This window comes from Corvus moneduloides, chromosome 6 (assembly GCF_009650955.1).
Source record: "Corvus moneduloides isolate bCorMon1 chromosome 6, bCorMon1.pri, whole genome shotgun sequence".
Taxonomy (NCBI): domain Eukaryota; kingdom Metazoa; phylum Chordata; class Aves; order Passeriformes; family Corvidae; genus Corvus; species Corvus moneduloides.
In genome coordinates, this window is record NC_045481.1 from 51,354,014 (window position 1) to 51,372,786 (window position 18,773).

Below are 18,773 nucleotides of genomic sequence, written 5' to 3' on the forward strand. Positions count from 1 at the left end.
CATCCAGAGACTGATAACAGAAGGGATGCTTCTAGTTCACCTTTGCATGAGGTGTCTGACTACCTAATTATTTTTAATGGGACTTTTTTACTGATGATCATCTTGCTTCTAAATTTCAGCTGGCAAATTAAGTGTAAATGCCTTCAGACTATATGTCTGGAATTAAATACAGTGTCTGGGAAGGATGCAAAGGGTATGTGATTGTCTCCAAATATCTGTGCTGAAGGTCCTCTTGTAGGGATGTCGCTTTAACAGTGTTTACTTGAAAGCAGTGATTTATTTATTCATTCCCCAAAAATCTTTGCTTAGGCCAGAGTTAGCTTTTTTAGTATACTGTCCTGGAAGAAGTTTTCTGCTCTGCTCACCTTTCCTTAAACACTGCTGGAATATTCCTTACTGCTTGAACAGCATCAGTACCTGATATAACTTAGTTGGTAACTGGAAACCTTTCTGATCATTTAGCCCTGCCATTTCTCTGTTCTTGAAGAAACAAAACTTTTCAGCTTTGATAGCTTCCCCAAAAATTCTTAGAAGTAGCTCTGGAGGTTGCCAGCTGAAATATTGGTCACCAGGATCTCTGTGCTGTAGTTTGAATATTCTAGATGGAGTAGAACTCCAGAGTCAGTAATTGCAGAATGGACTGTGGTTGGTTGACTCTCTGCCTCAGGTCCCTGTGGATTGAGACACAGTCAGTGTTTTGCTCACCCTGCAGCCCCACCTCAGCCCAGTGCAGAGGACACTGCTCACTTGGGGATTTTTTAGTTTGAGTGTTGAATGGCTCTCTAACTGGTCATGCTGTGACTCTGGAGTGCCTGCAGCTGTCTGTGCTTGTGTGTCATGGCAGGGCAAGTCCAAATAGGTGACTCATCATTTCTGAACTTTTGCAAAACCTGGCAGTCTATGAATTAGTGCACTGATGCTCTACTTGTGTTCTTTCACAGCTTTGAAGAAATCTACAAGTTTCAGCGACAGATTCTTAGAGTGAAAGATCGCGATGAGTTTCCAATGATCCTCGTCGGTAATAAAGCAGATCTGGACCACCAAAGACAGGTAATTCATTTGCTGTTAGTTACTGCTCACTTTCTTCCAGAAAATTCAGTTTTCCCCTCAAAACTAAACTTCCTCCCAGAATGGGAACAAACAAATGAAGTCATATCATACAAACTAATTCCAGTGCAAGAAGCTACACTCACTTTTTGTACTTGAAGAACCTTAGGAGCATGATGGCATTCCACGCACAGCACATTTTCTGTCTGACTCAGTGGGGTTATGTTGAGACCAAATCTATTCACAGAGCTGAGAGCTTTCTGTCATGACTTGATTACTCAGGCATGAACGTGTCTAATTCCTCAGTTCTGGTACTCGCCACTGCACTGTGCCAGCAGAGTGCATTCCAACACTAACTCCACCAATCCTTACTCTTCAGTGCTCTTGCTTTTACCTTTCAGTGCTGTTAGATCTAAATTAGGAGCTGTTCACTGTTTTCTCTTTGGCCACTCTGCATAACTGACTCAAAGCTTTAAAAGTTGGAAGTACAGCAACACAATTTCTGTTATATTTATGTACCTTAAAGTTGTGAAACCAATAGTTTTCAGCCTCCCCTCTAGTCACAAGATAACTTAGAAGATTTAGCTTAGAATGATTTAAAGGACTTTTAAATGTGTTTTCCCTAGTTGCTATTGATTTTTATTGAATCAAACTAATTTGAGCTGAAATGAAAAAAATCTTACTATAGCAGCAGGAAAGGAACAGATGTCAAACTTGTATTTTCTTCAGCAACTAATTTGAGAAGCTTAATATTTTCTCTTGAGACAATAAGATAACACCTAAAGTTTGCTAGCAAACACATGATTTTCTGAGAATAAAGTAAATATAACTGTCAAGAGAATAAAGTAAATATAATTTTAATTGTTTTAAGAGTGTCGCAAGGAAAACATAGCTTAAAGAGCTCAGTGGGTTGTATGTGCATTGTTGAATTACAATTACAGTACCAAAAAGTTCCTGTGGAGCGTGGTCCCTTGACTGTCACAGCCTCTTTATCCCAGAAGCTGTGTAGAGAGATCATGACAAAATTAAAAGCTATGCTGAAAGATGCTGCCTTGAAAGAAGTTTTCACAGAAGTAGCTCACAAACCCCTTGAAAGTAACTTTGAGCACTCACACATTCACAGAACAGCCTGTCCCTGAGACAGAAGCACATTTTTTTCATTCTTGTTACCATCATGCCCCCATAAGAATTCCCAGATTTAACCTTACAGGTCCTGGAACCATATGTACTTTATCTCCTGCACTAATGCTGGCATGGAAATTATGGAGATGAAACCGAACTGTTCTGCTAGTTGTAATTGCTGAAGGACAAACACCCTGATGCTTTGGGAAGGGAAATAACATCATTGCTGTCAGCCCCAGCTCTCAGGATACCTGCAAGTGTAGTTGGTAATCCTGTACGTCCATTTCTAGGAACAGCTGTGAACTTTGTTCTCTCTCCCCCACCCTCCTCATGTTATTGCACCACCTCTGCTTCTCCCTTAAAGGCTGAGAGGTGCCTGTCACCTGTTCTGCTTGTCCCTCTGTCCTGTTCCAAGCTGCTTTTTCAGGTGGTGGTGGGCTGGAACACATTCAAGCTCAAAGCAGCTTTTTTCAAGTTGCCTAACTTTGCAGTTTTGCTGCCTGTATCAATATATGTCTCCAAAATCTCCTGTTGTTTTCTATGGCTATATTAATTGCCTTAATTGATTAGATGCTGAGGGGTATAACTTTTTGGTGCTCTCACTCACCATTTACGTGCCAATTGGTGGACTTGTCACTCCCATTATAAGCTGAGGCTTAGGCAGATGTAGCTGAGAAAACACTTCTGGGTTTGCTTAAACAGCTACTTACGTGTTCTTAACTCTTCCCTGTCCCTTCCCTGTCACATGGTGTGTTTCACTTGGCCTTAAGTCAGTATGAAGAAATTGTTTAGGGATGCTGAGCTGACATAATTGGTCCCCACAAGGGAGAGGGTCCACTCCCTCTTGACTTCACATTCCCACTCTTTCCTTTGCTGGCCCCAGATGTCACTTGAAGCACTTTTGGAGTTGAATCATCTCTCTGGATGGGGAGGAGCAGAAATGGCTTCCTGGGACCTGTGCGAGCTAAATCAGCTTGCTGAAAGATTTGAGTGCCTATGCTGGGAGCATGGGAAGGGGTGGGACTGTGGCTTGGAGCAGAGCAGGGAGGAGCTGGGGTGGGGGGAAGCAAGTGAGACCTCGCCTTTTGGCAGCAGCAAGCAGTGAGATGTTATCAGCTGGGTGTTAAACAGAGGGGTTGTTTCTTCTCCATCGTGTGAGCACTCAGTACAGCCATCCGGTCACTGAGGGGAGCAGCTTGGTGATCTGACTGAAAACTTGTCAACGAGTCCTGCCACCAACTAAACCAACTAGTCTGAAAGTGAGGAAAAACTTCAGCGAGGTTGTCCTCTCTGGCTGCAGGTTTCTTGTGCAGGCAGCTGCCGTGGGAGGGCTGGGCTCAAAGGCGAGAGTGCTCCCTCACCTTGGCTGGGAGTGCTGGGTGAGTGGGAGGTGTGGGGTATCCCCAGGCTGGGACTTGTGGGCAGAAACATGACAAGGGCAAATCCTCTGCATTTTTACACTTTGTCTGCTGATGTGTAGGCCTCACTTGGGCACCACCAACAACCTGCTGAGCCAGTGTCACACTTATCTTTTTCTTATCTGGTTCTTTCTGAACTTCTTTAATCCCAACTGTACATTTTTCAGCTTCAGAATTCACATAACATTTTTAGAAATTCAGGAAGCTGGGTGTCAGATTTTAGAGCAAAACTGCTTGTACTGGGCATCTGCCTGCTTTTTCCAAAAGGCAGGAGGCAGACTAGTGAAACGTGCAACCCCTGAAAGACTAAAGTTAAACAAAGTAATTTAGTGTGTTTGGATCGGCAAATGATACTCAACAAATGTTCCCAGAGCCCAAAAGAGTTAAACATGTGGAAAAAGTTCTGGATGTCTCAAGGGTCTGGCCACACCTTTAGCCAAGTAAATGTGTGTTGAGGTTGAACAGAGTACAGAGTACTATCGTTGTGACACCATAAATCTGGAGGCTAATGATGTATAACTAATCATCCTCATGTGGTGGCAACTGTTTCTCAGGAAATACATGAACTGGGTTGTACAGCAGAAGTGCACAAACAGTTGAATGATCTTGATGAATTGTTGGGGCTCACCAAAGGTGTGGTGTAAATTAGTGGGGCTCTTATATACCAGAGACACCAACTCACAAGTGGTTTTGGGAGAGGCATGAAAGAGTCAGTTTGAAATAGCAATTTGTCATGGTAATAACCGTACAGATAAATAGAGTTAAGCAGCTTTCTTGTGGTTTTTGTCTCTCAATATCCCCAGGTTATGTTGACAAAGAAAAATGAGTCTTTAGAGGACAAGCAGGCATTAATCCTTAGAATGTATGATAAGAAATGAAGCTGCCAGTGTTTCCAAATTCCCCAATCAGTCACAAATTGCTGACTCTGAAACCAGAAATGAAGCACCATCTCTCACTGCTCTTTCTTTAAACTAAATGCTGTGTAGCAGTCTTTCGCTCAAATGGGTCAATTCCTTAGAACTCACCACTGGATGTTTCTACTGTAGGATAATTCACCAGATGTTTTAATAATAACCACTAGTGACGGAGGAGTAGACTTGTCAGTGCAGGTTATGTATGACTTTCTGTAGATAACTGCTAGCTTAAACTGGGTCAAGTCTGATCATTCCCCAGATGGCAGGGTTTCAAGGAAAATCCAAGTTGCAACAGGAAAGTGCTTGGGTTTCATTAAATGCTAGTTCTTGCTTTTGCATCATGACTGAGCTAACACAATGACCTAGTGCTGAGATCATCTCTGCTGGCAGGTACCTTTAAAGCAAGCTTTTAAAGAGCAGTCCATGGGACTTAACTCTTAACCATCACTTTCTTGTATGAGTGTGACAATAACTTCTTGCAGTGGTAGATGTTGAGGCTGTGTCCAGGGACACATCTGTGCCCGCAGACAAGAGTGTCCCTTCTGGTCTTCCTGTGGCTTGTGTGATTTTGGGCTTCATAGAGAGTGATCAGTTGGGCATCTGATGCAGTGTCTGAACACAGTGAGCCAGCTTGAACATGTGTCAGTGCTTATAACCACAGTTTGTACGTGCCAAAGCAACCTTGGATAGGAGAGTGTGGACAAACTGGAATTAGTGGATAGTGAACTATCCCTGCAGGAAAACCGGGATGACGGATGCACTCCTCAGGAGTGATGGAACTCTTGGCAGGAATGGGCAATGTTTGTGTGCTGGGAGCACTGTAGGGTGACCACAGGGTGGCAGAAATGGATTCCTCTCAAACTTGAGGAAGCATTTCATTGTTACCTGTATGATGTGTCCCTTAGTCTTGTGTCAGTGTCCTGGCAAAATACAGGTGCAGTGTCAGGTTAGGCAGCCTTGTAGAGTTGCTTTAGGTGGAGGAAAGCATGGAAACTTCAGAAATTAATGTATTTCTGACAGATATCGGGCACAACAGTGGAGAGAGGGACATATGTTCACAGGAGTAGTCAAATGAAAACTGTTTCAGAAGAAGAATGTTAACTTAGGGAGGTGGGCAATGGGCTTTTCCATGTTTGACTCGCTCTCATCTTCTGTAATGAGTTTTCATTTGAGAAACTTTTACTAATTGTCTGAACAGCGTGAATGAGTGATATCCAGAAACAAACAGTAAAATGTCCTGTAACAAAAAGGATGAGCATTATGAGTGGTTCTCGTTTGTATTCAGCCTTAAGCTCGCTAAAACTGCAGAACCAACACACAGAGATGTACACACAGTTACTACCATCAGATCTGTGGTTCTCTTCTGTCACAATAACATCTAGACTTCTTTGAAGAAGAAAGATTTAGTTTTTATTTTGGTGCTGATGTTAAATAAGCTGTCCTATCACACTTCCTGAAAAACCTGTCATGTTACAGGGTTGTCATACTTGAGAAGGGACAACAAAAAGATGAAAATTCATGTTTTTATTTTCAAGTATTTCTATGTTTGTACTTAAATTTTCCTCAGCTTTGAAGATGGAACTGGTATGTTCTGGCCTCTAATTTACATCTTGGGCACTGCAAATGTTTCCATAGTGTTTCCAAACCAAATATTTTTTTTTAACGGACTTTGTGGTCACTAAAATTGACCACAAGTAAGTTGACAATATACTCATAAGACTGACAAAAAAGGTTATTTTGGAATTAAGCAGTTACAGATATTCTAGTAAATACAACAGGAACTTTAATGTATTTATACTGTTTTAAATGCAGGATATTGTGGAAATGTAATTTAACTTTATTACAGGGTTAGTTTGACTTATACCTATAATGTGCTTTAGATAGAGTAGTGAAGAAATTCTTTAACATATGTTTAAAGGCAGAGTTCAGTTTCTCCTCAGGATTATGCATTCCTTGCCAATTATTTATTTTTATTGAACTTTAACCTCTAGGTTTCTGGGGCTGCAATAAACTGTGCAGGGGTGAAGAAAAGTAAAAGGAGTTTGTTTTGTAAGAACTGTTATATCTATACTTTAACTTATCTGTCTGAGGTAGAGATATACAGAAAATTCTGGAAGGTCTGGTGCAAACTTTAGGAGATTCTACAGTGTCACTGATGTGCCAGAAAACAGCTACAAGTATTTGTCCAAGTGCAGCCTTCCCAAGCTTTGGAATCAGAATATTTCAGTATCTGAGGTCAGAGTGGAGGGTTGAAGTGGAATTGTTCTTGCTAGGGGAGCAGGAGTCTTCATTATTATTCAGTTTTCAAACAGCAGAGGAGGGTTGAAGGATTCCAGTTCTCCTTATGTGCCCTGCAGTTAAAAAGACAGGCTCCATCCAGTAGTTGATCTTGGGGTTGCTTCTAAGGGTTTCTTTTTTTGCTTCAGCTGGTGATGATAACACTGAAATGAATGCAGAGTTGCTGTGAGTGTTTGAGCTCAGCAGATGCATCCTGAGTTACTCCAGCTAATGGCACAGGGTGCTGGGAGCATTTTGAAGAGCTTCACGAGGGTTTAGTGGGAGCAGCTGGGATTTCAGCAGGAAGTGTATGAATATAGTACCAGTGGGATGCTAAGGACAGAGGAATCAAACATGTGGAGATGCCATGCATGAAGGCTCTCAAAGCACTGTGTAGCTGTTAAGAAACTATTCTGCAAGCTGAAAAGTACTTTGTTCGTGCACTGTGGGGAATGCTGCCACTACTTTTCTATTCCCGTCTATTTCTGTTTCTGTGTAGCTTCTTAATCTAATGAATATTTTGAGTTCCTTTTCAAAACTAATTTAAAAATAAATCCTCCTTATTTTTGTTCTTATATCAGTCCTCTACGTGCTGGTTTAATGTTTTTCTGTGAAAGCAGTGTAATCTTTGACATTTCTTCCTCTAGGCATTGTCTTGGCAAGATCTGTTGTACTTCCTTTTATCACTGAAAGCTGCCCTTTCCTCCCTGGCCCTGTGGGTGACCTTCCCGTTGGAGCCTCTCATGCCTTGCACCACTCAGGGTGGCCTCTGTTCTCTGACCTCGCTGCTTTCCACCTCATCCCAAAATATGCACTGATCTCCCTTGCTTTTGCTCTGTGACCAACTTATTCCTCCTTCCTGGAATGGTCCACTGGCTTCCTGTCTTCTGCTTCATCACTTTAAATTTTATACCAACTTTTTATGATGCTCATTGTTTCCTCTTCATCTGCTTTTCCACTGTTTTCCCAAGGAGTCATTATGGAGCCAGGATTTCTTTAATATTTATGGATTACCTGAAGGCTTTGTGGATTTTTAGAACTCTGGCAATCTAAGCTATGTTTAAAACCGGCTGTGTTAATATTTTGCTATATCATTAATAGATCTTTTTTTTAATGACTTTTATAAAGACTTAGAAGCTGAACAGCAGTTGTTGTTTTAAAAGTCGTCTGATTTTTTTGTTCCTCTAGATTTAGCTGGGACAATTAGAGGGTGAATTAGCAATAGTATTCAGAATTCTGTTAGCAATTCAGCAGATGGTAACTGAAGCACTTGCTTTGAGGAGGAGCAAAGGAACCATGTCTGCATGTGAAGGAAAACTTCATCTTTATGCAGAACTGAGGAAAAGGCATCTGGAGTGAGGGGAATTTCTTGGAGAGTCAGTCTTTGCCTATTGCAGAAACTTACTTTAAAAAAAGTCTGTTTCCCAGTTATATCATGTGGACAGGGTGCAAACTGTGCTGTGCCCGAATAACCATTACTGTTTGAGAGAGCTGGATCCTTAACATGTACATGCAGTGTCTGCTGATACAAACCTGCTTGCAGAACCCTTGAGCCTAATCACTGATGTCTGTTACAGGTGACACAAGAGGAAGGCCAGCAGCTGGCACGGCAACTTAAAGTAACGTACATGGAAGCCTCAGCAAAAATCAGATTGAATGTAGACCAAGCTTTTCATGAACTTGTCAGAGTTATAAGGTATGGTAATTGAGACCAGATAATTAATGTCCATATGTTAATGGATAGCTGCAGGAAAGGTGTTGAAATGCAGTGGGAAATTGCTGGGGAGATTCTGCCTGCTGTTACCTCTAAGCTTTGACCAATGATCTCCATTATAAAACACTCAGGTTCATTAGGAAAAATGCTTACATGAATTTAATATGTATTTGAAAGAGAATTTTGTTGCCTTAATCTTTCAGATTTTATTGATTGCCCAGTCAGTAAATGTGATAAAGTAAATCTGAGACTGGCCTTCTGTAAAAAATTTTGTTTCTTATAAAAAGAAAACCAAAAAGTGAACTCAAAAGTTATCGCTTACTTTATCAGTAATTTGAATGTAAAAAGGAAGTGCATTCCCTATGAAAATGTAAAAAAGAAAGTGTAGAATACAGTAGTTATGTTTGTTTAGCTGAAAATTATTCTATGAATTTAATTTGAAATACCTATTTCCAGGAAATTTCAGGAACAAGAGTGCCCTCCTTCACCAGAGCCAACACGGAAAGAAAAAGACAAGAAAGGCTGCCATTGTGTTATTTTCTGAGAATCCCAAGAACCAAGCTATCAACTGCCAGATTATTTTTTTTCTTTCCATCATTTTACATCACTTCTGGTATTGGTCTAGCCTTATATGTGCATGTCCTAAAAGTGGTCACCAGAATAGCCTTAGTCCAAGAAGCTGGCAGAATAGTTCTTCAAGAAGACTCGGTCATCCTGGGGCAGACTTCAAACCAAAACACTAAGGCTGCTTCTCTAATACCACAGTTCCTTCCTTCTCTCCCTTCAGAGCTTGCGCCTTGTGGAGTTTTATTCGCAAAGGAGATGAAACAAAACCGTGTAGGACAAGGTGTTGAAGTCATGCATAAGTTGTCTCTTGTGAATTAATTTATTTTTACTTCTGACATTTCATTAGCTATTACAGAGACCTATATTGGAGTATAGAGAATACTTTTTAAAAAAGGGGTGGATTGGCTTTTTTTTGTTGTTTTTGCCCTCAGTTAAATTAGACTTGAGTATTCAGCTAGCCTTAAGAAACCTACACTGAATTTCATTGTCAGCAAAAATTTTCATCTCTCATTTATGCTGCAGTTTTATTTCGGTGGCCAAAACATTCTACTGTATTTATTTTATGAATCCAGAACAGCTGCAGGATGATTACTACTACTATTAGGATATGGCCAAATACCTGAGCTCATTCTGGATTGAGGCATGTCAGCTCATTAAGAAATTTCACATTATGTTTGAAAACAAATTGTGTCTTCCTTTGTATTTCCGGGTAAGGGATTAAGGAAAACTAAAATTGTAGCTGTTTTTGTTTCATGTGATATAAAAACGAATTTGATCTTTCCATTGTCAGAGATGATTAAATGTTTTTGCTATATACTTTTATACATTATTTTCTTATCAAACTAGTTAACAAGTATTTTTATATGTTTGTAAGCAAATATGCTTTCACAGCATAACTTGTGTATATGTAAAGATGAGTATTTAATTCTCACAGTTCACTTTTAACTGACAAAATGTGGGATTTGCCAAACTGTGGTAAATTTCTCCTTACTTTCCCTGTTATACCCAAGAATGGCCAATATTGTGCCTGCCCAGCACACCTATAGAGTAAAATCTAGTGTTGTGTTTTAATGAATTTCAGTATCCCTTACTAAAGACTGACCATTATGTGAATTATTAAACTGTAAGACTTTTAACTGATTGTTTAGTTAAACTGTGGATGGTTGTTTGAGTTCTGTGGATTGTGTTTAAACAATTCAAGAGTATGGTCCCTGATATTGAAATACTGAGTGGTATTGCACAGTTGTCACCTTAATTGAATGTGTCCAACAGTTCTTTGAAACTTGATTATTAAGCAAACCCTTGTATAACTTCAGGTGCTAGAATTAAAGATGATCTAACCATTTTTTGGGGGGTAAGCACACTGCCTCTTTCTGAATCTCTTCCAAAACCTGCATTTTTTGGGGGTGGGGGGTGGGGGAGAAGGGACTGATGGAACCTGGCTAGGGAATAGCAACGCGTGTCTGCACAGCATTTTCTTCAAGCTTGGAAGTAAAGAAAAGCCATTTCAACTTAAGTCATGACAGATGACAAAAGCTGATGTTTGCTTTGGCTTGAAGTGTGTAGTCAGTGGTCCAAACAATAATCCTTGTGTTTTCAGGCTCAGCTATGCTCACTGTCAGGTCCTCTGCCATGAATCTGTATGTGTCTCCTGAGAAAACGGGGCTGAAACAAGTTCCAGGTACCTTTACAGCAGCAAGGCATTAAACCTTGAGGTCAAGATACTGCCAGGCATTGCAGAGGAATTTAAGTTTTTTTAATGTAATTTAGATTCGCTTGCGTAATGCAGTTTTGAGAGAGTGGGTAGCTTCCCCTCCCTGATGGATTTATTGGTTGATGAAAGGCTACTTAGGAGGAATGTGTGGAAGATTCAAACAAGAAGTTACGGTGGAAACACATTTGGGAGATGCATTGCATTTTTCAAGTCAAATGTAAGAAATTACAGCCTGTAGCAAACACCACGTGTTTTCTTAGCTATGTAAAGCTCTCTGGAGTTAAATCACTGAATATGTGGCATTAGAACGAGTTAAGACAACAGATTACAGCATGTGTGCTGAGACTGAACTTGTGAGGTGAACATATCTTTAGGTTTTATAATTTTTTTCCTATTTTTTTAACCTTTTGCTCATGGTAGAATGGCTTTAAATAGTAGAGTGTTACAAATACAAGTTTTTTAACATGCAGCTCCTTGTAACTGATAGAGAAGGTGGTAGAGCTCCACATGGAGAGATGGATAACTTTGAGGAGGTTGATGCTAAGGATCCTACACCTGCTGAGCCATGTTGAGAATGTGGTGAACCTTACAAACAAGATAAACAACCCTGGGACCAGCAGCAGCTGCTGTGCAAGTCTGGGCTAAGTTTATTAACTAGGATGTGTGCATGTGCTTTTAAAGGCTTCTGCCGCAGAGAATGTGCAGAGAAATCTCTGTGTGATGTCGTCATCTCTTTTCCAGACTGGTTCCTTATGTGCCACTTTAAGGAGATGTTAAATGTAGGCCTTTGGATCCTACTCTTCAGACATGAAGTAAATATTTGGAGAAGTAATAGGGATTTTTGGCCAGTAAGGGTGATCTTGGTGGTTGTGTGTTCAAAGCAGCTGAAGGTATTTCAATGATTTGCTTTTCTAATTGTTGTACCTGAAGGTAATGGTGAAAAATTATGCTTCTGGCCCTGGTGTGATGCTTGAAAAAAATATAATAAGGACCTTGTCAGTCTTTTGAAAAGTACAGTCCCGATCTATATGCCTTGGATTAGTTCTTAATTTACAACATTGCCACCTTGCTGTAGGATAGAGTTTAGCTGACAACCCAAGAGAGTTTCTTACAACTTTTCCTGTCAGAAGAAATGCTTTAAGATTTGTCACTTATGTTTGTAGTCACTTCAGTTCAAGGCCACATTCATAAATCTATTTAACTTGCAGTTCAGAAATCTGGAGTGTTTAAAATGTACCCAGAAATCACCTCTTGCTCTTCCTAGAGCACAGGGGTAGGGTCTGGACCTGTGTTTCAAAGCACAAAATAACACCTCTTTCTGGCACCTCACACTGCTGAACCTGCTACTCCACTGGCTGAGGAGGGGGATTGACATGGTTGTAGGCAAAAGCCTTTGGATGCATAGGGAAATGAGATGAGCTGTTGTGAAAGGGTTAATAAAGCAAAATGTATTTGGAAGGTGTTAACTCCCACTAATGCCAAAGAAAACTGACTTTAATGTGTGGCCTCGTGGTTAGTCATCGTTGATAAAGTCCAAGTCTGGATTCAAACAAAAATATTGGCTAATGTTCTTCCGCCATCATTTATGTGAGCAGATTTCACCCGTGGCATTGTGTAGTCATTGACTGGCCTTGCCACGTAGTCTTATTACAAGACTTTGATGAACTTACTCCAGACAGGAGACTCTTGAAGTCAGTGACCACAAGCCCAGCACTGCCAAAAATTATCTGCGCTTATTCTTTAGAAGTTCGTTGCTGGGAAAGGGTCAGGCTGAACAGAACTCATTTTCACTTGATTTAGGCAATCCAGTAGATTTTGGTTACCCTCATGTACCAAAACCATGGTAAAAGAAACATTCAAATGGAATTTAGGAAAACAATCAAGCTGGAAATGTGGGGGCATGGGAGTGTTTTCTTTGATACTGCACTGGCCCACAGCAGGGCAAGTCTTGCCAAAACATGAAGGCTTAAAATTGTAAAGATGGTCTCTTGCTCAGAGCATACTGGATGGTAAATGCACTGCTCATCACTTTGTAAATGTGGCTTTTTCTGCCTTCTTACCTGGATGTGTTGTAAAGCCAAGTTAGAATTGCAGGCTTGAAGCGAATTCTGTGTTTGGCCTAGGGTTAAGTAGAGGTGTGTTCAAGATCTTGATCCCAGTGTTGTGTATACACACCTGTTGGAGGGCCCGAAAACTTCGGAAAATTCTCGATACTTAAATATTCTTGTGGAGCTCTGACCATGGAAACACCTGCCTAAAACAAGTCAGGTGCAGAAATGAGGATGGGTGGTGGTTGGAGTACCCTTTACTGGGGAGAAGCCACAGATGTGGAAAAGACAAGGGATTAAACGGCAGGAAAAACTTAATACTCAGAAGCAACATTGTGAAAATGTGATGGGCTTTCTATTCTAGACCTTTCTGTTTCTCACTTGCTGTTCTAGCCTTTTAAGAGTGTAGTTATTAAGGGTTTGAGAGACTCTTGTGGATTAAATATAAAGGACAAATTTCATTAATGGATGTAATATTAGTTGTGAACCAGTAGTATATAGAATTAAATGCATTGTCTTGCTGCTGGAAAGCAAATACTGGTCTGTTCAGCTACTTTTTCAGCTGGATTGTGCTGTATGAAGATACACAGTATTTGGTAATCACTACTTTGTAGTGACATCAGCACTTCTTAAATTGCTACATTTTCAAGTAATGCTTCTGACATGAAAGTATTGCAGAGGGAGAAGTTAGCAGGCAAAGTGCAAGCAGCAAAAATGCAAGTAGAGACAGTGATTAAACCTCATAATTCCCTGTCTCTTAGTCCAAGGTGTGGATTAGGGCATACTAAAACCAGTTTTCACATCAGTTAAACTGAACTGAAGAGCAATAGAGCACAATTATGCCCCAGCATCTCTGAATGCCCCAGGATCTGCTACAGACCACCACGAGATGGCACCAGGGGCAGCCCTACGTGCAGCTGGGAGGTGCTGCTTGCACCAGCATCCCTGTACAGAGTTAAAGCGCCTGCTTTTGCAAGCCGGTGGGAATGAACGGCGAGAACCATAACAAAGCTGATCTGTAATTAAACGGGGCTCTGTGTCAGGGCTATTTCAGAGGAATTATTTTCTGTGAATTCTGTAAAATCTGGATGGTCAAGAGCTGGGGAAAAAACAGTGATTTATAAATCGTGGTTCTGAAGAAATTGATGTGAAAAGCAGGAAGGATGCTTGCAGTCAAAAGCATTAGATGCATGTTAATTAAAACATTATACAAATTCTTAATTTCTTCAGAGTTTGCCAACTTTTATAGTTGCCAACTGTGTCAGGAATACCAGAGACAAAGCAAAAATGAGTGATATTTATGTATTGTTAGTAACATGTATGACTTGCAGTCAGAAAGTTCTGTATAAACACTTCATGTTCAGCTAAATACATCCATGATGATTGCTGGTACTAAGTTTTGTTGGGTTGGTAGGCTATGTGGGAAGGCATCTGTCACTGCCAGGTTCTAAGGTTTGGGCTCTTCCATTGCTGCCAGGAGCTGCTTTATGATGACTTCTTCCCAGCAGTATTACTTGTAATGAATGTCCTTGAAGGGCTCTGGAGTGGAAATAGTGAATACACACCTGTTTCCCACTTGTAGCACCAGAGCAATCCCATAGAACTCCTATCTGATGTCTTTGTGTTGCTAGGACTGAATGTGACATACTCCTCCAGACTATTCCTCAGGCGGTTCCAGACCACTCCCCTCTGTTTGTTTGTCTTCAAGAGTTTGGTGCTGGACAAGGAAAATGGGGGAACTGTTGCTGGGTGATTTAGTGGCAGTAGACACAGTACCCAGAGCCTCCATTGCCTCTTGACCCACCTGATTTCCAAGGTCCGTGTGAGAAGGTAAAATGAGAAGAGGCAGGAGCAGTGGATAAGGATCAAGGCAGGGATTACTTTGGAGGGCTCAACCCATACAAATTCACAGGACCTGATGGAGCCCATCCAAGGCCGAGAGAGAACCTGCTGCTGCCCTCACAAGGCTGCTGGGACATCTATTGTGACCATCTTTAATGGAGAGCAGGGAAATTCCTGGTGGCTGGAGGAAAGCGAATGTTGCACCTCTCTTCAAGCAAGGCCTGGGAAGCAATGTAGGGAACTGCAGGGAGTCATCCTTGCTTTTGTGCCTGGAAAGTCATGCAGTGAGTCCACCAGGAATGTGTTTCTGGGCACATAAAAGAGAAGTGGTTGGGAATGGTCTGTATAAATGTATGAATTTACTGGAGTCAGTCACACCTGACCACCAGGATTGCCTTCTGTGATAAAGTGACTGAATTTGTGGATGAGGAGAGAGCAGTGTATGTTTTTTACCTCAGCTCAGCAAGGCTTTCAACACTTTTCCCCACTCTATTTTGGTATCAAGGTTCAGGGTGTTGTGGGCTGGGTAAAAGCACTGACTGATGAATTGGGCTCAGAGGGAGTGGTTGTCCTCAGTGGGTAGCAGGCTGACCTCCAGGTGGAGTCTGGTGACGAGAGATGCTGCAGGGATCTCACCTGGCACCTGGCATCTTGAACATTTTGCCAGTGACCTGAAGGAGAGAGTGCACTCTTCACGTGTTTGCAAGTGACACCATGCTGGGGAGAAGCAGCTGGTAAACTTGGACATGGAGCTGCTGGAGGAACAGGTCAATGGGAGCCCATGGAATTTTACAAGGACAAAGGCAAAGGCCTTTTTAAAATCAGAAACTTTAGTTAAAGAAGCATAGCATTCCAGTAGAGCTTTGTGACTGAGCTGGGGGTGAGGTTTGCACTCGTGCATGCCAGGAATGGTGAGGTTGCGCTGGACCACAGTGGCTGCCCAGGGCATGCCAGACTTGCATTGCATTGCTGGCTCCAGTTCTTCAGAGATCCAGAAAGAAGAAACAGGAGCAGTGGCTTGTGCAGTTGATGTATTTTAGGGAGTTAATCAGATATGTCTGTTATATTTTTGAATGTGTTAAATGCTTCTTCCCTTTTTGGAGAAGTTGCTTGTTTCTGGGGAAGAAGTAGCTTGTTGAGTGGCATGTCAGGGAGACAAATGGTGAAGTCTTGCAGCTCAGGCTCAGATGTTTTAAGTGAACCATGGAGCAGGTAATGTACCTTGTGTGCAGAAGGACAAGGTGCTTTGGTCTATAGTTATGGACTGCTGCCTGTGAATGAGGAGTTAATGCATTACAAGGCTTTTGCAGTTTAGTTTCCAACTGGTCACCTGCCGATAGATTCTGCTACTTTAATATCCATATATGGATTCTCTGAAATAATGCCCTGCACAAGAGCAGACCTCTACTGTGGTTTTATGGTCTAATGAAGGATTTTGTAATTCCAAACTCTTCTCAGCCTGAGCGGGATCAAGTGACTTTTTTCCCATATCTGGCAATTATATTATTCATTTCAGAACAACATTGAAACCCTGGAAAGTGTAACTGCTGTGTTCCAGAGTGAAATCTGTCACTGTTTATCACAAACCTGAGATGTGGGAGGGCTGACAGCTGCAGGGAGATTTGTTGGTGCTTTTTTGCCTGCTCTACTGGAAGTGACAGGTATTTTTGCCCTTTGAAATGTGGTTGCCACCTCATTTTTGGCTTGTGTCACTACACTGAGGTGGCAAAGTTCCCACTTTCCAGTAGAGGGGACAGCCTGATGCGAGTGTGTCTCTGTATTTCAAATTCACTTTTTGATATTTTCATGTTCCATTTTCCTAAAGTAGTCCAAATTTATTTTGTAAGCTTTAAAAATTAATTTTTAAAAGAGTAAATTTATTGAATTTTTCTTTGTTTTGCTATTTCTACCCCCTCCCCTTCCCCCTCCCCCTCCAGATTCTGATGTATAAAAGCCTGAGTAGCCTTTTTTAATGCTCCTGGTACTGAATTCCTTCTCTAGCAAGGTGCTTTATGGAAGAAATTCTTTACTGTGAGAGTGTTGGGAACAGGTTGCCCAGAGAAGTTGTGGATGCTCCTTCTCTGGAAGTGTTCAAAGCCAGGCTGGCCTTGAGCATCCTGGTCTAGTGGGAGGTGTCCCTGCCGATGGCAGGGGGTTGGAATGAGATGCTCTTTGATTTCCCTTCCAACTCAAACCATTCTATGGTTTAAAATACCTGTATTAGAAGCCAGTCAGTGTCAGTCCTTGTTCAGGAAAGGGCTGCCTGGCTGGCTGCTTATCCACTGTCTGTGGTAGTTACAGAAAGCTGGGAATGTCAGTTTTGTGTTTGAGGACACAACCAAAGGAGGTATTAACAGTTTCCTCCTGAATGCTGAAGCCAGCAGGAACCGTGGAGGAACAGGAATGGGAGCAACACATGTAGTGCAAGGCAGGGATTTAAAACACCTTTACTAACACCTGGCTCTGTACTGGGGCTGATGGCAATTGCTCCTGCAGGACACTGCATAAATTGGAAAAAAAATCCAACTGTTGTGGTTTTGTTGAACCTGAATTTCAGTTGCTAAAGCTCAGAGCTTCTTTTACAGACAGGAGGATGCCAGTCCAGCGGGATGAATGCAATATAAAAATCCCCAGCAGATGGGGACTGGAATTTCCCCAAAAGTGGCACCGCCGGCTGTCTCCTGAGGGGATCCCGGGCTGACACAAGCTGCTGCAGCCTGAGGGAAACCCTGGAAGGCTGCTGGTGTCCCAAAGGAGGGGAACGTGGTGGATTAGAACATCGTTGTCCAGAGCTGCTTTGTGCCTTCTTTAATACAAAACCAATTCCAAACGATCAGAGCAAATTTAAAATTTCAGCTTTTTATTTTTACTGATTATCAGAGCAATACCTCACAGGAGGCCACTATACTCATCCACTGGCACAGTCTTACATTATATGTCCCACCGTTTCTGTACATGCGGGAAATCAGGATATATTTCAGAGAGGAGCAGAGGATGAAAAGAGCTAATAAGTTACTAAAAGATTGCCTTAGCAGTTCACTCTGTACAGATGGATGAAACCAGCACGCTGTCCTTTCAGCAATATGGTCCATGAGGAAGACTGAGCCTGCTAAAAAATACAGATCAGTACCCACGCTGCTGTGGACTTCCTCTGCTTTAGTAATTATAGTATTTTCTATTGAGCAAATATAGCATACACATTATACATACATATATATATATAGTAAATATAGTATTTTCTAGCTCTTAAAAAGAAGAAAGAAGTTGAGCTCTCATGAATGCAGAGCCAGTTTCTTATACTTGTAAAGAGTGGGACTTTAGAACCACCATGAATGGCACTGTCAGGTTTCTAAACACTTCCAGGCAGATTACCAGAGGGTTGGGTCATCCTGTGGCTGTGTAGGAATTGGGCCATTGCAGTGTGGAGGCTGCAGGGCCAGTGTGGGTGTCTTCCAGGGCTTCTTGGTTGCTGCTAGGAAAGCTGTGCTGCTTCAGGTTCCTTTCTGCAAGATGTTAATAGTGATGCTGGCTTCTTTGCAAAATGCCTGGAGCCTGACGAATGAAGTTGTTTATTATACCAGGAGCAGCATAAAATCATAATGGCTCTTGGAGGGAATTTTTAGAAGCTGCATTATCCTTTGAAAGGAAGATGAAATACAGAATTATGCCAGATGCTCTTAAGGATGTAAATACCCTCTTTTCAGGCAAAATCGTTAAGCCCAACTTTCACAAGCTTTACTTTGGCAGGGTAATATGAGGGAGGGTGGAAAAGCAAACAGGCGCGTTCCTCCTTGCCTAGTTCCCCTGCATAAAGCATTATGGCATCCAAGGCTCTGGCTTATGGAGTCCCCAGCACAGATGCTGGGTGTCCTGGAGTCGCCACTGCTTGTCCCATTGCTGAGTGTTTCTCCTCATTTTAACTAGCTCCTCCACAAGCCTTTTGTGTCCTTACTCTCCCCTCACCTCCTCCTCCTCACCTGCAGGCTGGCTGGCCAGCGTTTGAACCCGGGCAGCTCTGCAGGAGGACAAAGGGAGGAACTTTTTTGTCGAAGCAGCAAGGAAGGGACATTAATGCCGGCCCCTGTCGCAGGGCACCGTCTGTAGACCCGG

General features: G+C 41.9%; 1 protein-coding gene across 1 annotated transcript in view; it reads left to right on the forward strand.

The window, feature by feature from the left end:
• The window catches only part of RRAS2 (RAS related 2), a 42,861-nt gene extending 32,456 nt beyond the window's left edge, over positions 1–10,405 (forward strand). The window contains exons 4-6 of the mRNA XM_032113086.1: positions 942–1,050; positions 8,356–8,474; positions 8,949–10,405. Of these exons, the coding sequence (XP_031968977.1) occupies positions 942–1,050; positions 8,356–8,474; positions 8,949–9,036 (316 nt within the window). The 3' untranslated portion in view covers positions 9,037–10,405. The remainder of the gene's footprint in view (positions 1–941; positions 1,051–8,355; positions 8,475–8,948) is intronic.
• Positions 10,406–18,773: the final 8,368 nt, after the last annotated feature.